General features: G+C 48.3%; 1 protein-coding gene across 1 annotated transcript in view; it reads right to left on the bottom strand.

The window, feature by feature from the left end:
* The window catches only part of EPHB2 (EPH receptor B2), a 134319-nt gene that overhangs the window by 49679 nt on the left and 68620 nt on the right, over nucleotides 1-16020 (bottom strand). The window contains exons 3-4 of the mRNA XM_084821719.1: nucleotides 14526-14681; nucleotides 11275-11610 (exon numbers count right to left, since the gene is read on the bottom strand). Coding sequence (XP_084677845.1) covers nucleotides 11275-11610; nucleotides 14526-14681 — 492 coding nt within the window. The remainder of the gene's footprint in view (nucleotides 1-11274; nucleotides 11611-14525; nucleotides 14682-16020) is intronic.

Genomic DNA, 16020 nt, shown 5'->3' with positions numbered 1-16020 from the left:
TGCCTGCACTCATAAAGCCCACTGACAGGTATCCCTTTCTTCTCATCCATGTGGGAACAAATGATACCGCCAAGCGGAGCTACGAAGAGATCACGTCAGACTTTGAAGCTTTGGGAAGGAAACTCAAGAACTTTGGGGCCCAGAAAGTTTTCTCATCCATCCTTCCAGTAATTAGAAGAGGGATAGAAAGGGAACGAAAAATACTCCGGGTGAATGACTGGCTACGAAAGTGGTGCCGACGAGAGAGATTTGGATTCTGGGACCACGGGCTATACTTCCTGGAAGATGGGCTGTTGGCTAGGGATGGGTTGCACCTCACAAAGGATGGGAAGAATGTGTTTGGCCACAGCATGAAGAACTTCATCAGGAGGGCTTTAAACTGAATCCTACAGGGAAGGGAGATGTAATGTTGGGGGTAACGATGGACATAGGCGCATGCACTGCAATGGAGAGAACAGCTCTGATAGCGCCCAATAATAGTCTTCAGACACATGTAGGAAGAAAGCCAGACTATGAAGCACATGGTCTTCGATGTCTATATACTAATGCCCAGAGTATGGGAAACAAACAGAACGAACTTGAACTCTTAATACAAGAGGGAAATTATGACCTGATAGGTATAACTGAGACTTGGTGGGATGACTCTCATGACTGGAATACAGCAATTGAAGGATATAACTTGTTCAGAAAGAACAGGAGGAACAGAAAGGGAGGTGGGGTTGCACTGTATGTGAAAAATACATATCTCTGCACAGAAAGACAGGAGGAGGAGCTTGGTAGCCCCATCGAGAGCATCTGGGTTGAAATAAATGGAGCAAAGAATAAAAGGAACCTGGTGGTCGGAGTCTACTACCGGCCACCCAATCAAGGAGAAGACAAGGATGAAACTTTTGAAAAGCAAATAGCCAATGTTTTAAGGAAGCATGATGTAGTAGTAATGGGGGACTTCAATTTCCCCGATATTTGTTGGGAGACAAATTCTGCAAAACATGGCCCCTCCAGGAAATTCCTGACTTGTGTGGTGGATAACTTCCGCCTACAGAAAGTAGAGGAAGGAACTAGAGGATCGGCTATCCTTGACTTGATCCTAACCAACAGAGATGACTTAGTGGATAAAGTAGCAGTTACAGGAACTCTGGGGGAAAGCGACCATGTTGTACTTGAGTTCTTGGTTCTAAGGGAAGCAAAAGCCGAGTGTAGTCAAATGCATACCCTGGATTTTAGGAAAGCTGATTTTCATAAACTCAGAACAATGATCAGTAAGGTCCCATGGCAAGCGATGCTAGCGAGAAAAGGAGTCCAAGACGGGTGGGAGCTTTTAAAAAAGGAAATTCTCAAGGCACAATCACAAGCAATTCTCCCAAAAGAGGGTCTATGACCCCCCTGGCAAAGGCGAAGTACAGGCTGAAGGGGCAGGATTGCAGCTTGAGATCGATAGGCATATGGTCAAGGAACACCTCATTACTTTGAATGAGTTCAAATCTCCAGGGCCAGATGAACTGCATCTTAGAGTCATAAAGGAACTGGCAGAAGAACTCTCAGAACCGCTGTCTATTCTCTTTGAGAAATCATGGAGGACGGGGGAAGTGCTAGATGACTGGAGGAGGGCTAACGTTGTCCCTATCTTCAAAAAGGGTAAAAAGGAGGAACCTGGGAACTACAGACCAGTCAGTCTGACATCAATCCCTGGGAAAATTCTGGAGCAGATGATAAAGCAATCCATCTGGAAGCACCTTGACAACAATGCCGTGATTACTCAAAGCCAACATGGATTTGTCAAAAACAAGTCCTGCCAGACAAATCTGATCTCATTTTTTGATCAACCTCCCTTGTAGACCATGGGAATGCTGTAGACATCATATACCTCGACTTCAGCAAAGCTTTCAACAAAGTGCCCCATGATATCCTGATGAGCAAACTAGCTCAAAGTGGGCTAGATGAAACAACGATCCGGTGGATCCACAGTTGGCTACAGAATCGGACTCAAAGAGTGCTTATCAATGAGACCTTCTCAAACTGGGCAGAGGGAACGAGTGGGGTACCGCAGGGCTCAGTCCTGGGCCCAGTGCTCTTCAACATTTTTATTAATGACTTGGAGGAGGAGGTGCAGGGAATGCTGATCAAATTTGCAGATGACACAAAATTGGGAGGGATAGCTAATACTTTGGAAGACAGAAACAAAATTCAAAGTGATCTGGATAGACTGGAGCGCTGGGCAGAAAACAACAGAATGGCATTTAATAGGGACAAATGCCAAGTTCTGCACCTAGGAAAAAGAAACCAAATGCACAGTTACAAGATGGGGGATACGTCGCTCAACCACACTATGAGCGAGAAGGATCTTGGAATTGTTGTCGATCACAAGCTGAATATGATCCAACAATGTGATGTGGCTGCAAAAAAGGCAAATGCTATTTGGGGCTGTATTCATAGAAGCATCGCTTCCAAATCCCGGGAAGTACTAGTTCCCCTCTACTCAGCACTGATTAGGCCTCATCTGGAGTACTGTGTCCAGTTCTGGGCACCGCACCACACTTTAAGAAGGATGCAGACAAACTGGAGAGGGTTCAGAGGAGGGCAACAAAGATGATCAGAGGACTGGAAACAAAGCCCTATGAAGAGAGACTGAAAGAACTGGGCATGTTTAGCCTTGAGAAGAGAAGACTGAGGGGAGATATGATAGCACTCTTCAAGTACTTGAAAGGTTGTCACAGAGAGGAAGGCCAGGATCTCTTCTTGATCATCCCAGAGTGCAGGACACAGAATAATGGGCTCAAGTCACAGGAAGCCAGATTCCGGCTGAACATCAGGAAAAACTTCCTGACTGTAAGAGTAATACGACAATGGAACCAATTACCTGGGGAGGTGGTGGGCTCTCCCACACTGGAGGCCTTCAAGATGAGGCTGGACAGCCATTTGTCAGGGATGCTCTGACTTGGATTCCTGCATTGAGCAGGGGGTTGGACTCGATGGCCTTGTAGGCCCCTTCCAACCCTACTATTCTATGATTCGATGATTCTATGACTCTCTGTGAAGCTGTCTTTGTGGCTCTCCCGATTTCCCTGCCCCACCTTGACTGGGAATGTCATATGGATACCCAGGGTGGGCAGACACATACACATCTAAGTCAGGGGTGCTTATGTGTACATCTCTTCATCCCGGCCTGTCTGCCCCCTCCAGTATCATCTCCCCCCTCCTTCACACAGCTGGTTCCCGTTGTGAGCAGATCTGTGAGAACTTCCGGCTGGTATCACCCCCCCATGGGGCCGGCTACATGCCCCATGGGCAGGACTTTGATACTGAACCCAGAGCGGGTGTGGAAACAGCTCCGTACTGGAGCTGAAGTAAACAGGAAAAGTCAGACTATAACCAGTCTCAGAAGAAGCGTTCTTTCCGTGATAAAATGCGGGGCTGGTGCTGAATTTATTTTATTTTTTCATTTATTAAATTTCTTAATCGCCCATCTGGCCAGTCACCCTATTGTACAATAAACAGTACAAACAACCTAAAATAGTACAATTAAACATTAAAGCATCATATGCTAAAAATACCCTTGTTGTTGTTGTTCAGTCGTTCAGTCGTGTCCGACTCTTCATGACCCCATGGACCATAGCATGCCAGGCCTTCCTGCTCTCCGCTCTCTCCCGGAGTGTGCTCAAGTTCATATTCATTGCATCGGTGATGCTATTTAGCCATCTCATCCTCTGCCGTCCCCTTCTCCTTTTGCCTTCAATCTTTCCCAGCATTAGGGTCTTTTCTAGAGAGTTTTCTCTTCGCATTAGGTGGCCAAAATATTTGAGCTTCACCTTCAGTATCTGTCCTTCCAATGAGCACTCAGGGTTGATTTCCTTTAGGATTGACTGACTGGACCTCCTTGCAGTCCAGGGGAAAAAATACCCTAACCCACCCCAAATGCCTGCCTTTGTACTATTAGTACAAACAACCAATAGTACAAGCAACCAAGTTTTCAATGCATGGCGGAAGCTCAGTAAAGAATGACCATGACGTCATGGAAACACTGAGACCTCACCACGCAGCCAGGTTGGAGTAAATCGCTGGTGGAAACACCCCCCGCCCAGCTCTCTGCTCAGAGGACACTCTGGCTGGATTACCAAGGGTGGGGTGGCGGTGGCGGCTGATGAGGTGGAATGCCTTAGAACAGGGATTTGAACCCGATTTTTTCTGATCCCTTCCAGCCTTTTCATTTCTATGAACACTGTACCTGACTGACATAAATGCTGAGCTTAAAAAAAGAAAGAAAAAAAGATGAAAGGAGAAGTTTGTCCAGGAGGGAAAATGCCAATCCGTCCAATTTCAGCCAAGCGACCGCGCCGATCAGTCACATTTCAAAAAAAAAAAAAAAAAAGCCAATTGGTGAAGCTGTCAGCATCTCAAGGGCTGAGAAAAGCTGGGTCTAAATGACACAGATCCATTGCTACAGGTAGGGATGCTGGAGAAATTCGAGATGGACTAAAATGAGCTCGGTTTTCCAAGAATCCAATCTGCAGAATCTGCTGCGGAGCGACCCCCTCAGGCCACGTGGAGTCTGCAGAAATTTCAGATGATTTTTCTGTTATCTTCCTGAAAATTACACATATCAATTTGTAGGAAAATATGCAAGTTTCAGCTGAGGAAACGCGGAGTCCACAGAAATGTCAGATTATTTTTTTTTATCTTCCCGGAAATTACGCATATAAATTCGTAGGAAAATACACAAGTTTCCGCTGAGGAAATGTTGAATGGAACAGGGGACAATACTTTAAGTGTTACATACTGAGGTAAATTACGTAAATACTGACGTAATTATTTGCGTATTTTTCCAAATGACGAAAAAAAAAAATTCGCATCCGTCTGAGGACGGACGCCAGAACAAAAGGCGCCTGACAATCTGCAAAACACAGACTGAGCAGATTTTACACAGTCCGTATATCCCCAGCTACAAGCATGTGTCTGGGAAACTGAAGAATGAGGGTGGAATGCCCTTCCTTCCCCTCCCATAGCTTCCCTTCCCTACCCCCAGATTTAAGCCTGAGCCATGCAACAGCGAAACTGTCCCCCTGGGCTCCTTGTCTCGTTGTGGGTGGGTGGACTGGGGAAAGGGAGGCAGAGGGGGGGCGGTCAACTGACTTGTAGTCTAGGATGATTTTGGACCACATGTCAGCCATGAAACCACGGCCCTTCTCCAGTTTCCCCTTTCAACCCTGAAAGCCTGCCAGCACCGATCCATTTTACTGTTTGTATCCCTCCTCTCTGTCAGCTGCCAGCTCTGCAGAGCAAATCTCGCCCCCACGAAGAAGCCTTCCCCACCCCCTGTCCCGGAGTAATGAAAGGAGCTCCCCGGCTGATCAGACTCAGCTGCCAGGCTTGGGTTACTGGCCCCAGAACCCGTCTCTGATCACATTAATCCCCATGACTTGTGTCAAGTCTCAGGGGCGGCACCAGCAGCAGGCCCACCAAAGCCCTCTCTCCCAGGAGTGCCAGGGAACGAGATGGAGCAAGGAGGAAGGACGGAGCAGCTGGGGGTCTTCCGGCCTCCCGCTCCGAACCCTCTCTCCAAAGTTCTTCCCCGGGCATCAGGTTACCACTGGCCACCATCAAGCCAACGGGGAATTCTGGTATTTTCAATTACCGTCCAGCAGACACGGCTGTGCTCTGAGGTCAGGGTCAGAAATGTTTTAGGGGGGTAGATGTGTGTGTGTGTTGGGGGGGGGACACAGCAGGCTGGAATCTGCAGATGGATATGTAGGCTTTGATTAGCACTGGAAAGGGAGCATTCTGGGAAATTCCAAAGGGAAAGGGGTTTGTGTGTGTGGATGTGTTTCACTTTGGTGGAATCCAAACAGAACAGGTAAAATAAAAATAGCACTTGGCTTGCCACCATCAAACGTACTTCTGTCTTCCAGGTTCAGAAATAAAAGAGAAACTATGTCTGCCGTTGATGTGATCACTAAGATGCGAACGAGTGCACAGAGAAAGAAGTTGGGGGTGTAATAAACTGACAGTGCCATCCTATGAAGGTTTACTCGGAAGGAGGTCTCACTGTAAGTCAGAAGGGCTTATTTCTGAGCATGTGTCTTTATATACAGTTACCTGGGGGTCTGCTCCATTGAACTCAATGGGTCTTATTTCCGAGTAGGTATGTATAGGATTGCACTGTAAGTCTTCATTCAGAGAGAAGGGTTTCACAGATCAGTTTCTTTTTACTATGGTAGCCCCTCTTCTATTTTTTCTTGCTAGCGGCAGAGAAAATGGAGGATGCACACGCACGCACGTTTCATTTTTTCTTCAGGCTCTCATACCACTGCTAGGCTGAAAGCCCAGTTTACGGGTTTCACCATTAAATGTGCCCTAAAAATAATGTTAGATAAAAATAAATAAGACGTGCTCTGAAAACAGGAAATGCTGGGAGGTTGTGGGGAGAGGTTCTCACATAGAGTTTCTATGAGCATATGTGGAGCGGTGCATACGAATATCCATGCTGGACCCAACCGAGGGTCTTTCTAGCACTACATTCTATCTTTAAAAGTAGCCACCCAAATGTGCCTGGGAAGTTTTGCAGCACAGCTTGATGGTGATTATAATTGTCCAATATTGGCCATTTTTAAGAGTCCAATGTTGGTTGTTTTTGAGAATCCAACATGGGCTGCTTTTGAGAGTCCTAACTGGGTCAGACCAAGAACGCGGCATGCAAATCGAATGCATTGCTCTTGAATTCAGAGGTACACTGCCTCTGAATATGGATGCTCCATCATGTTGAACTGCTGGGGTTGGGGCCATACTCGGTGAATCTGTGCAATCCTTGAGATGTGGGGTTTGGCTTGTGCTCAAGGTCTGTCAATCGGCCACTCAGGCTAAGGGCAGGCTCTGAAGGCTGGCTACAGAGACAGGCTCAAGACAAAAGTGTGCATTTTTGTGCATATGCAACTACGCGCATTCGCAAAATGGCATACACCATTTGCCGAGTGTGGGCAGGGGGCAGGCAGGGGCTCAACGAGCGGGGCTGGGGTGTGTGGGTAGGAGTGGGTCTGCCGGATTCCCAGACTGAATCGGGCGCCTGCACCATCCCTACTGTGGCTGCATTTGGGGCCCTTCCAATTCTGTGCGTCCAGCCTTCATCCTTCCTGTTTCTCAGCTTTGGAGCAAAGTTGTGTCTCTTTTGTTGACATGTTCAGTAGCTGCACATGGAACCAGAGCCACGGATGGGACAGTTCTGCTACAGATAATGGCCAGAATTGGCAGCCTTAGCCTCCAGGTGGTATTTTATTTTACTGAGATCATTTGTTAGCTGCTCTGGTTACAGCTCCCAAAAGAGCTTACAGAAAAAACATCAAAAATAGAGTACCCCTCCCATAAAACAAGGCGCTATGCAGCAGGCAATAGAAATCCAGCAGAGATGAAAACAAACCAAAACTAAAAAGGACTGAGCAATTTTTAAAAAGTATTCAGCTGGTACCAAAAAAAAAAAAAAAAAAAGAACCTCCATGGGAAGGAAATCCCAAAGATGAGGGGACCACAACTAAAAAGGTCCTGTCTCCACCCAGCTGACTTCAGATGGTGGGCGGGGGCACAGGGATACGGGTGAAGAGCAGAGCCTGAGAAAGATCTCAATGGCCAGGATGGTTCATGTGGGAGAAGGTGGCCCTTTACAGCTGTTGTTTTTATATGTACAGTCCCTAGAGTACGTATAGGCATTGTGCTTTCTGCACATCCATAGAACATGATCTTTTTCAGTCCATAGCTAGGAATCCCACGAATCTCAAGGTTTCTAGTCCTCATGCTTTGTACTCTTTAGGTGCACTGAAATCTTGCAAAGCTGGGCTGGAGAGTGGAGCACTCAGCCAGCCTCCCAACAGCCACATGTGGAGGTTTAATGGTGTTTTTGTCCTCCCCCCTCCCACTCCTGCAAACGTCATAGTAAAAGCAAAATACAATATTCCAAATGAGAAGAAGAAACTGCTTAATTTGAGAGTAACCTATTCAGATCAAAAGCAGATTTTTAAAAGATGTTGACAACAACTTGAGACCGTTTTTTTTCCCTCGGAAAATTCTGTAAGAATTTTTTTCCCCCCCAGTCCCCCCGCCTTCAAATGCCAGAGAATTCCAGAATTCCCTTGGAGAATATTCAGCAAAACAGCTCATCCTTTCCATGTGGCTAACCATGAATACAATGGAGAATTTCGGGCACAGCTGTGGATACAATTCAATCTATTTTAATCTCGTTGAAGATAGAAATGGTCTTGTCCTCTACTTATTCTCTTAGCCCATTGCTACCTTCACCCACTACTGGGAACTAACGCTATAATTTCATTTGGTACAAACTGAACTGACATTTCTCAGGAGGGTGTTTTCGTTTTTGAGCTGCTGAAGAAGTTACCCTTCCCAGGAGAATATTTGGCAAAAATGCCCCTCCCAACTTTGCTGCCTGCAAATAGGATGGAGAAATTTCGGTGGCTGTTTACGATCAGCTCCAAAACACCACTGATAATAAACCTGCAGAGGGCATTTCCAGAGCTGAGGATCTTCTAGGGATTGAGTAACATGTCCCTCCCTGCACCCCTGGAAGACACAAGTTTTCCCTCTCGTTCTGCTTCAACCTCCCGTTCCTGCTCCCTGCTGCAAACTCCTCTCCTTTTAAAGCTCTTTTTTTTTTTCCATCTCCACAGCTTCTGTTTCCAGCTGCTAATGAGAAACATCAAGGCTGCCAGGCTGAATGGAGAGCCTGAGAAAGAATTCTGCCTCTAATTACGGGAGAATTAGCGAGCAGACAGTTACTGTTTAGCGCTAATGAATAGATACATTAAGGAAGGCATTGCACAAGGCTGGGAGACAGAACCCAGCGCATAATCAGACAGAGTCAGGCTGCAGCATGTGGGGGAAGCGGAGGCAGAGCGGGGGGCTTGTCGCCCCCCCCCCACAGCCTTCCCTCTCACTGCAAAGGTGAGAATGTTCACAGCTGTTGCAATAAAATCACAACCACGTTGCTTAATTACGAGAGGTGAGATCTGAGCATGCAAAAGCAGGGCGGCAGGTCCCTTCTTTGCCCAAGCAGTCCCGGAAGTTAGGGATGTTTGCAGTGGAGAGCTCCTTGAGAGGTCTGGCTGGTTCTGACTGAAACGCAGAATGGATTCACTGCCCCACTGAACATCCTCCACTGCACGTTTGTGGAATTTGATCTGTACGGATTCCAATACAAATTTGTCTTATCTCCATCTGCTGGGTTACTGTGCCAGTTGGAACTTTGCTATCCACTGTCTTTTGCACCCCCAAATCTTTCGGCGCAATTCTTGGCTCAAAAGATACGATCAAAGCACGTTAAGGATGCAACCCTGCCCAGATAGACGGCTGCCTCTGAACTCAGAGGCAACCGCCTATCCAAAGCAGGGCAAGAGAAGCACGGAGGGGATTGTTCCCTCTGTGCTCCTTCTACCCTGCATTTTCAGCTAGACAGCCAATTGTGGCTGTCTACCCAAGGGAGGGTTGAGCGGGGGAGAAGCCTGCTGTATGACACACTGGATGTGTCATACCAGCATTTCTGCCCTCCCCTTCCCAGAAAACCCCCAGCCACGCCCCTTTTCGGCCGCTCCATGCTCCTCTTGCAAGCGCGGAGAACGGGGCTGTTCCACGCTGCCTCTGAGGCAGCTCAGAAGTGGGGGGAGGTTGGTCTGGGAACCAACCTCGAAGCACAGGCTCCGAGGTAGGTTCCCGAAAAGCAGGATATCCTATGGCCATCCAGCCGCCGTCTAGTGGCCATAGGATTGCTCCCCAAGAGACACATATTTCAAGAAGGAGAAATGCTCATTATGTTCTGCCTTTCGTTTTTCTCTGCTAACTGCCTTTCTCACAAGAGGCATCAGTGCTAAACAATTCCCATCAAAGAGACCCTCCTCTGCCTTTCTGCATGGCCTCTCCTGTATCCATTACCTTTAACGTGCAATCGTATTCATGTTTTGTCAGACAAAATGCCTACAAATCCCAGCATGCACCCTTATGTAATATATTTACGTATTCAATTTTCAATTAAAATCCCACTTTTTCTTTGTTACCAGGATCTCCCATCAACGACGATCCCTTAACAGCAATATGGACCCAACAAATTAACACAAAAATGCCATTATCCACCCTATGTAAAGGTTCTAGACAGTGCTAGGTAGCACAATTACCTACGCACACTTGCTTGGGCAGAAGGTCCAATGTTGGGCTTATATTCAAGTAAACATGCACGCCTCTGGGCCACTAAAGTTTTAATTGTGTGTTGCTGAGGACAGGACAAACACACACACACACACTAGCTATATAAGATACCTCAGCAGACACTGGACACCTCAACAGACACTGCATCAGTAGCGACATTCAAGTCAGCATGAAGGTGAGCAATTGTATCCTCAAAGTGTCTTGCAAACTCATCACAGATGTGCCTGGCAAGCTCACAATCCTGGCTTGAGGATGCTAATCATCTGCTGTTAGCCACTTCTCAATATATCTGATTCAATTACATCAATTTAATTCCTGTGAACCACCCAGAGAGCTTTGGCTATGGGGTGGTATAGAAATAAAATAAATGAAATGAAATATCTAAGGAAGTGGAATTTTAATCAACTGAAGTTCTGAAGAGTATGCAAACAGACTCAACTATGATGAGCACAGAAAGTTATCTTGTCTGACCTCGGAAGCTAAGCAGGGTCAGCCCTGGTTAGTCCTTGGATAGGAGACCGCCTGGGAATCAGGCTTCCTGCACTGAGCAGGGGGTTGGACTCCATGGTCTTGTAGGCCCCTTCCCAACCTATGATTCTATGATTCGTCATTCTGAATCTACCTCCTGGAGTACTAGCAGCAGCATGTAACCACATTTAAATGCCCAATGGATCTAGATGGCACAATCCAGATTTCCAAAACATACCCAGCCCTGCCATAGCTAACCTGTAGGAGCTGGAAAGACTGAAGGCAAAAGGAGAAGGGGACGGCAGAGGATGAGATGGCTAGATAGCACCACCGATGCAATGAATATGAACTTGAGCACGCTCCGGGAGGGAGCGCAGGACAGGAAGGTCTGGCGTGCTATGGTCCATGGGGTCACGAAGGCTCGGACACGACTAAACGACGACAACAACAACAAGGAGCTGGAATGTTCCTGGCTTTGCGTCTCCCAGAAGAGGAAAAGTTAGGAAGTGAACATCCTAACTTCCCCAGTGCTGGGGTTTCCAAAACAGGGCCACCTCCATTGAGGAAACATTAGAAAGGAGGATGCTTAGCCGTGGGTGTGTGGCATATTCTTACCAGCCTGGTTAGTGGTGATGTTGACTGAGGCAAATTGTGGTGAGAAAGGGCTCTGGTCAGTGACGCCATTCACAGCCTGGATCTCAAAGGTGTACTGCGTGTGAGCCAGGAGGTCACTGATGTAGACCCGGGGCTCGGTCAGGCCCAGCTGGCGTGGTGTGAACTGTACGTTGTCCCCACAGCGGGTGCAGGCCCCACGGCCCGAACCACAGCTTTTGCAGATGATGTTGTAGACCAGGTCCTCGCGGCCCCCGGAGTCCCGGGGTGGGTTCCACTCTAGCATCAGAGAGGTCTCGTTCACACTGGAGATGACCGTTTGTGGGGCTGATGGAATGGCTGTGGGAGGGAGAGAATGAGAAAGTGAAATGGCAGGACAGCAGAGAAACACATGGGTCAGCAGCAGCAGCGGTCCCCAGAATAAGCAATAAGATTAGGGGTGCTTGAGGAATCCAGCCGTTGCACATTCTAATGTCAACTGACCTGATCTGACCTCCCAGACCAATGTGCGCATTGGAACAGAATCATGCTTCAGATTTTGCACCTCTCTGAATTTTACAGTGCGCTTCTCTGCTCGAAAGATGTACCAAAAATGCATCTTAAAATATGTGCGTTAAGATGAAGTACAGTTAGAAATGCATACTTGGAGAAAAAATACGTTCATACGCGTGTAACTTTGTGAGAAAACACGTTCAGAAAAACATATTTAAATGCGTAACTCCAGGCTGTTTCACCGGATACCCCCCAAGATCTAGTATTAGGATAGATGTAGCGCGGGGGCGGGGGGGGGGGCTTCATTTTATCCACTTTCTGCACACCTTGCGCAAAGTTACAAACCTCTGTTGTGGTTTTGTGTCCAACGCTGCTGCGCTGTCTCCCTGGGGGATGGTCTGCATTCTGATTCATGGCAAGAAACACTTTTCAGAAGCATGAAAAACCAGCATGCAGCCTCAGTCTCCTTGGCCAAATCACACAGGCCTTCGTGGGACCACAGATGCTGATCTTCCGCACCACCCAAGACCTCTCTAACATGTGCTGTTCACTCAAATGGTTCAACAGGATGGGTTGCTGCTTGCTTTCACACTGGAAGCAGGCACAACGGCTGATTGAACTGGCTCATCAGCTAGGACAGGGGCACTGAACCTCTTTGAGTTTGAAGCTCCAGTGCCATTTCATAAGAACATAAGAAGAGCCCTGCTGGATCAGACCAAGGGTCCATCTAGTCCAGCATTCTGTTCACACAGTGGGTGACCAGTTGTCAACAGGACATGAGTGCAACAGCACCCTCCCACCAATGTTCCCCAGAAACTGGTGTTCATAGGCATACTGCCTCTGATGCTGGATGTAGAATATAGCCATCAGGACTAGTAGCCATTGAGAGCCTTCTCCTCCAGGGATCTGTCTAAACCCCTTTTAAAGCCATCCAAATTGGTGGTCAACACTACATTTTGTGATAGCAAATTATATAGTTTGACCATGCACTGTGTGAAGAAGGACTTCTTTTCATCTGTCCTGAACCTCCCACCACAATCAGCTCCATGGGATGAATCATGGAACAGTAGGGTTGGAAGGGGCCTGCAAGACCATCGAGTCCAATGGGCTGAGCCCATTGGGTTCTAGTATTAGGAGAGAGGGAGACAAATGTCTCCGTATCCACATTCTCCACACCGTGCATAATTCTGTAGACGTCTATCACGTCTCCCTTTACCCTCCTTTTTTTTTTTTTTCTAGGCTAAACAATCCCAGCTGCTGTAACCTTCCCTCATGGGGCAGTTGCTCCAGACTCTTGGTCATTTGAGCTGCCCTCTTTTGCATTGGGTTCTAGTATTTTGAAAGTGGGAGAAAAGTGCCTCCCTAGCCACCTTCTCCACACCAGGCATAATTTTGCACACCATTTCGGAGAAGCTCTCTGGTGGCAGCATTGCAGTGGTGGGTGGAGCCAAAGGCAAAAGGGGCAGAGCTGAAGCAAAGGGGCAGGGCCAGACTGCTGGCATATTTTAGCGCAAAGCTTCTCCTGCCGGTAACTAAGCCTTAGGAGAGGCATTTCAACCTTTTAGAATGGGGTAGAATGCCGCAACAGCCGTGGAACCACCAAATGATTGGTGGTCAGGGAGGAAAGGGGCGTGGCCCTCTGGGGAACCCTGGAGGGCCAAGTTTGGCCCTCAGGCCAGAGGTTCCCCACCCCTGAGCTAAGAGCTACCCTCTCTTCGCATACAGCTGTTACTGCACATGCAGGATACAGTTTTGTGGCACAGAGCATAGCTCACTGGTAGAGCACATCTCTGCACGCCGAAGATGCAAGATTCCATCCTCAACTTTGCCAGTTAAAAAGGATCGGGTAGGAGGTGGTGGGAGAGGCCTGTGCCTGAGACCCTGGGGAACAGCTGCCAGTCAGGATGAACAATAGTGAGACGGATGGCAGCTGAGGCTGGTGGCTCCGGCGTCAGTGGGGTGGTGAATCCACTCCGGGTTGCCGTCAGGACCAGTCAGAACTCTGAAGGTGCTCTCTTGCTTCTGGACCTTTGTCCTGGGATGTTCCTCCTATTCTCAGAGGCCCTGAGCCATAGGATCGTAGGAAGCTGCCTGATACCGAGCCAGACCAATGTTCCAGCTAGCCCAGTATCGTCGACACTAACTGGCAGCAACGGCTCTCCAGGGTTTCAGGCAGGATTCCTTCCTAGCGTTACCCGGAGAAGCCGGGGATCGAACCCGGGGCCTTCTGCATGCAAAACGTGTGCTCTGTCACACTGAGCTACGGCCCCTCCTGAGCTATGGCCCCCCTCAGATGCTAAGATCCCGACGCAGAGAGGCAAATCCTGGAAGATGGCAACCCTATTCACTGGGAGGGAAGGGGAAATGGATGCCAAACATCCAACATCAAAATAGGTTCAAAGTTATTTTGTTCTATGACATCTTAACACAATTAAACAGCATTGTATTGGTTCCCAGAGCTCAAGAACTCCCACAGTTTGCGTGGTTTGCTACTGTGTGTGTGAAAATACTTGTTGTATTAATCAAGTCTCGATTTACAATTGGATAGGGCCTTGGAGAGCTCCTTCAGAGTTCTGACTGGTTCTGACTGAAACCTGGAGCAGAATCACCGTCCCACTGACATCAGGGCTGCCATCTTCTACTGTTTGATGGACAAATGCTTTGACCTCATATAAGGTGACTTCCTGTGCACATGAGAACCTGAAAGAATGGCTGTACCCTCCTCTTAACCTTCTCCCACCTCCCCCTTGGGGGTAACGTACTAGTGCATGGCATATCCAGTGGATCTGAGTCCGCCCGGTAGTAGCTGTTGCGGCAGACACAGTTGGTGGCTCCTTCTGACGTGGTCCGGCTGTTGATGGGGCAGTGAATGCAGCCCTCATCCCCCTGGTTGGCTTTGAACGTCCCTGAGGGGCAGCCTGGAAGGAAAAACACACATGCACACAGAGAGAAACATCCTATCAAGAGGTGGAATCCAGGGAGGTTGGAGCACAGGGTGTGTGGATAAGAAAGGCCACCACAACCACGTCAGTGATGACCTCTCCCTTGACCAAGAGGATGCTGCAGGGTGTCACGGCATTTCCACAGGTGCCAGTCTCCTTGCTCTCAGTCCCCAGACTCACACATTTTGGTCCGCATGCTTCTAATTCCCACATGTGGCAAACGTGAGCATCCCGACAGATTCTGGCAGTGCCCGTTTTTCACATTTTCACATTCTCTCTGTCTCCTCCCCTCTCTCTCAGACCTGGCCCCCTTTCGATTGTGTCTGGGGAAGAGTTCCCTTCTGTGTAATTTGATGAATTGCTCATTCCCGTGACGATAAAGGCAGCTCCAGTAGAAGCTATCACCTTACCTCTTTTGTATCTCTTAACCCCCCCTCCAAATTGCCACAATCCCATGCCCTAAAATGAGGCTGGAGCTCAGACGGTTGACCCTTCCCGTTGTGGCAGGAGCAGCTGTGAGGTAAAGCTGGGATTCTTCCAACCATAACTCACCCACCCCTCCCAGGCTGTTTCAGGGGGAAGGAGCCACCCCTAGACACAGGCTCTGGGTTTTGTGCCCCCAGCAACAGCTGCAACCCCCCCCACTTGCCCACTCTTGCTTCAGCCCCTTCTCACTGTTTGCTGCTCCACAGATATGGTGGTGTTTAGCATGGCCTGGATCCTGTCCAGTTAGTGTAGTTACGTCTGTGCAGGTACCCCTTGAACATTGCTGGGATGGAATGGGCTGGGCTGGGCTGGGAGCCCAGCAGCAGTGAAGAGGGTCTCAGTGGGGCAGGCAGGCATCTGAGGGAGATCACTGCTGCGGAGTGAGGAGGGAGCTGAGACCTTGAATGCAGCAAGGCCCACAGAAAATTAGGAGGGGGAAGGTCTTACAGCCAAGGACGAGCTCATTCATAAATATTCTGCCATTTTTTTTTTTTTTACTTTATTATTAAATTTATTAATCTCCCATCTGGCTGGTCACCCAGCCACCCTGGGCAATGTACAACATACAATAAAAACAGTTTAAAACAATAAAATTCTACAATAAAAACATTTTCTAAAATACCCTAACCCACCCCAAATGCCTGCCTGAACAACAACGTTTTTAATGCACGATGGAAGCTCGTTAAAGAGGGGGCATGACGGAGTTCCCTAGGGAGGGAGTTCCACAGAGTGGGGGCCACCACAGAAAAGGCCCTCTCCCTCGTCCCCACCAGTCTAGCTGTCCTGGCTGATGGGACAGAGAGAAGGCCATCCGAGGCTGATCTTGTTA

The sequence above is a fragment of the Heloderma suspectum genome, chromosome 15, assembly GCF_057233095.1.
Source record: "Heloderma suspectum isolate Gila_16-S chromosome 15, 16-S_ref, whole genome shotgun sequence".
NCBI classification, from domain to species: domain Eukaryota; kingdom Metazoa; phylum Chordata; class Lepidosauria; order Squamata; family Helodermatidae; genus Heloderma; species Heloderma suspectum.
Note: the sequence above shows the minus strand (reverse complement) of the source record. Positions and strands in the feature narration are given on the sequence as shown.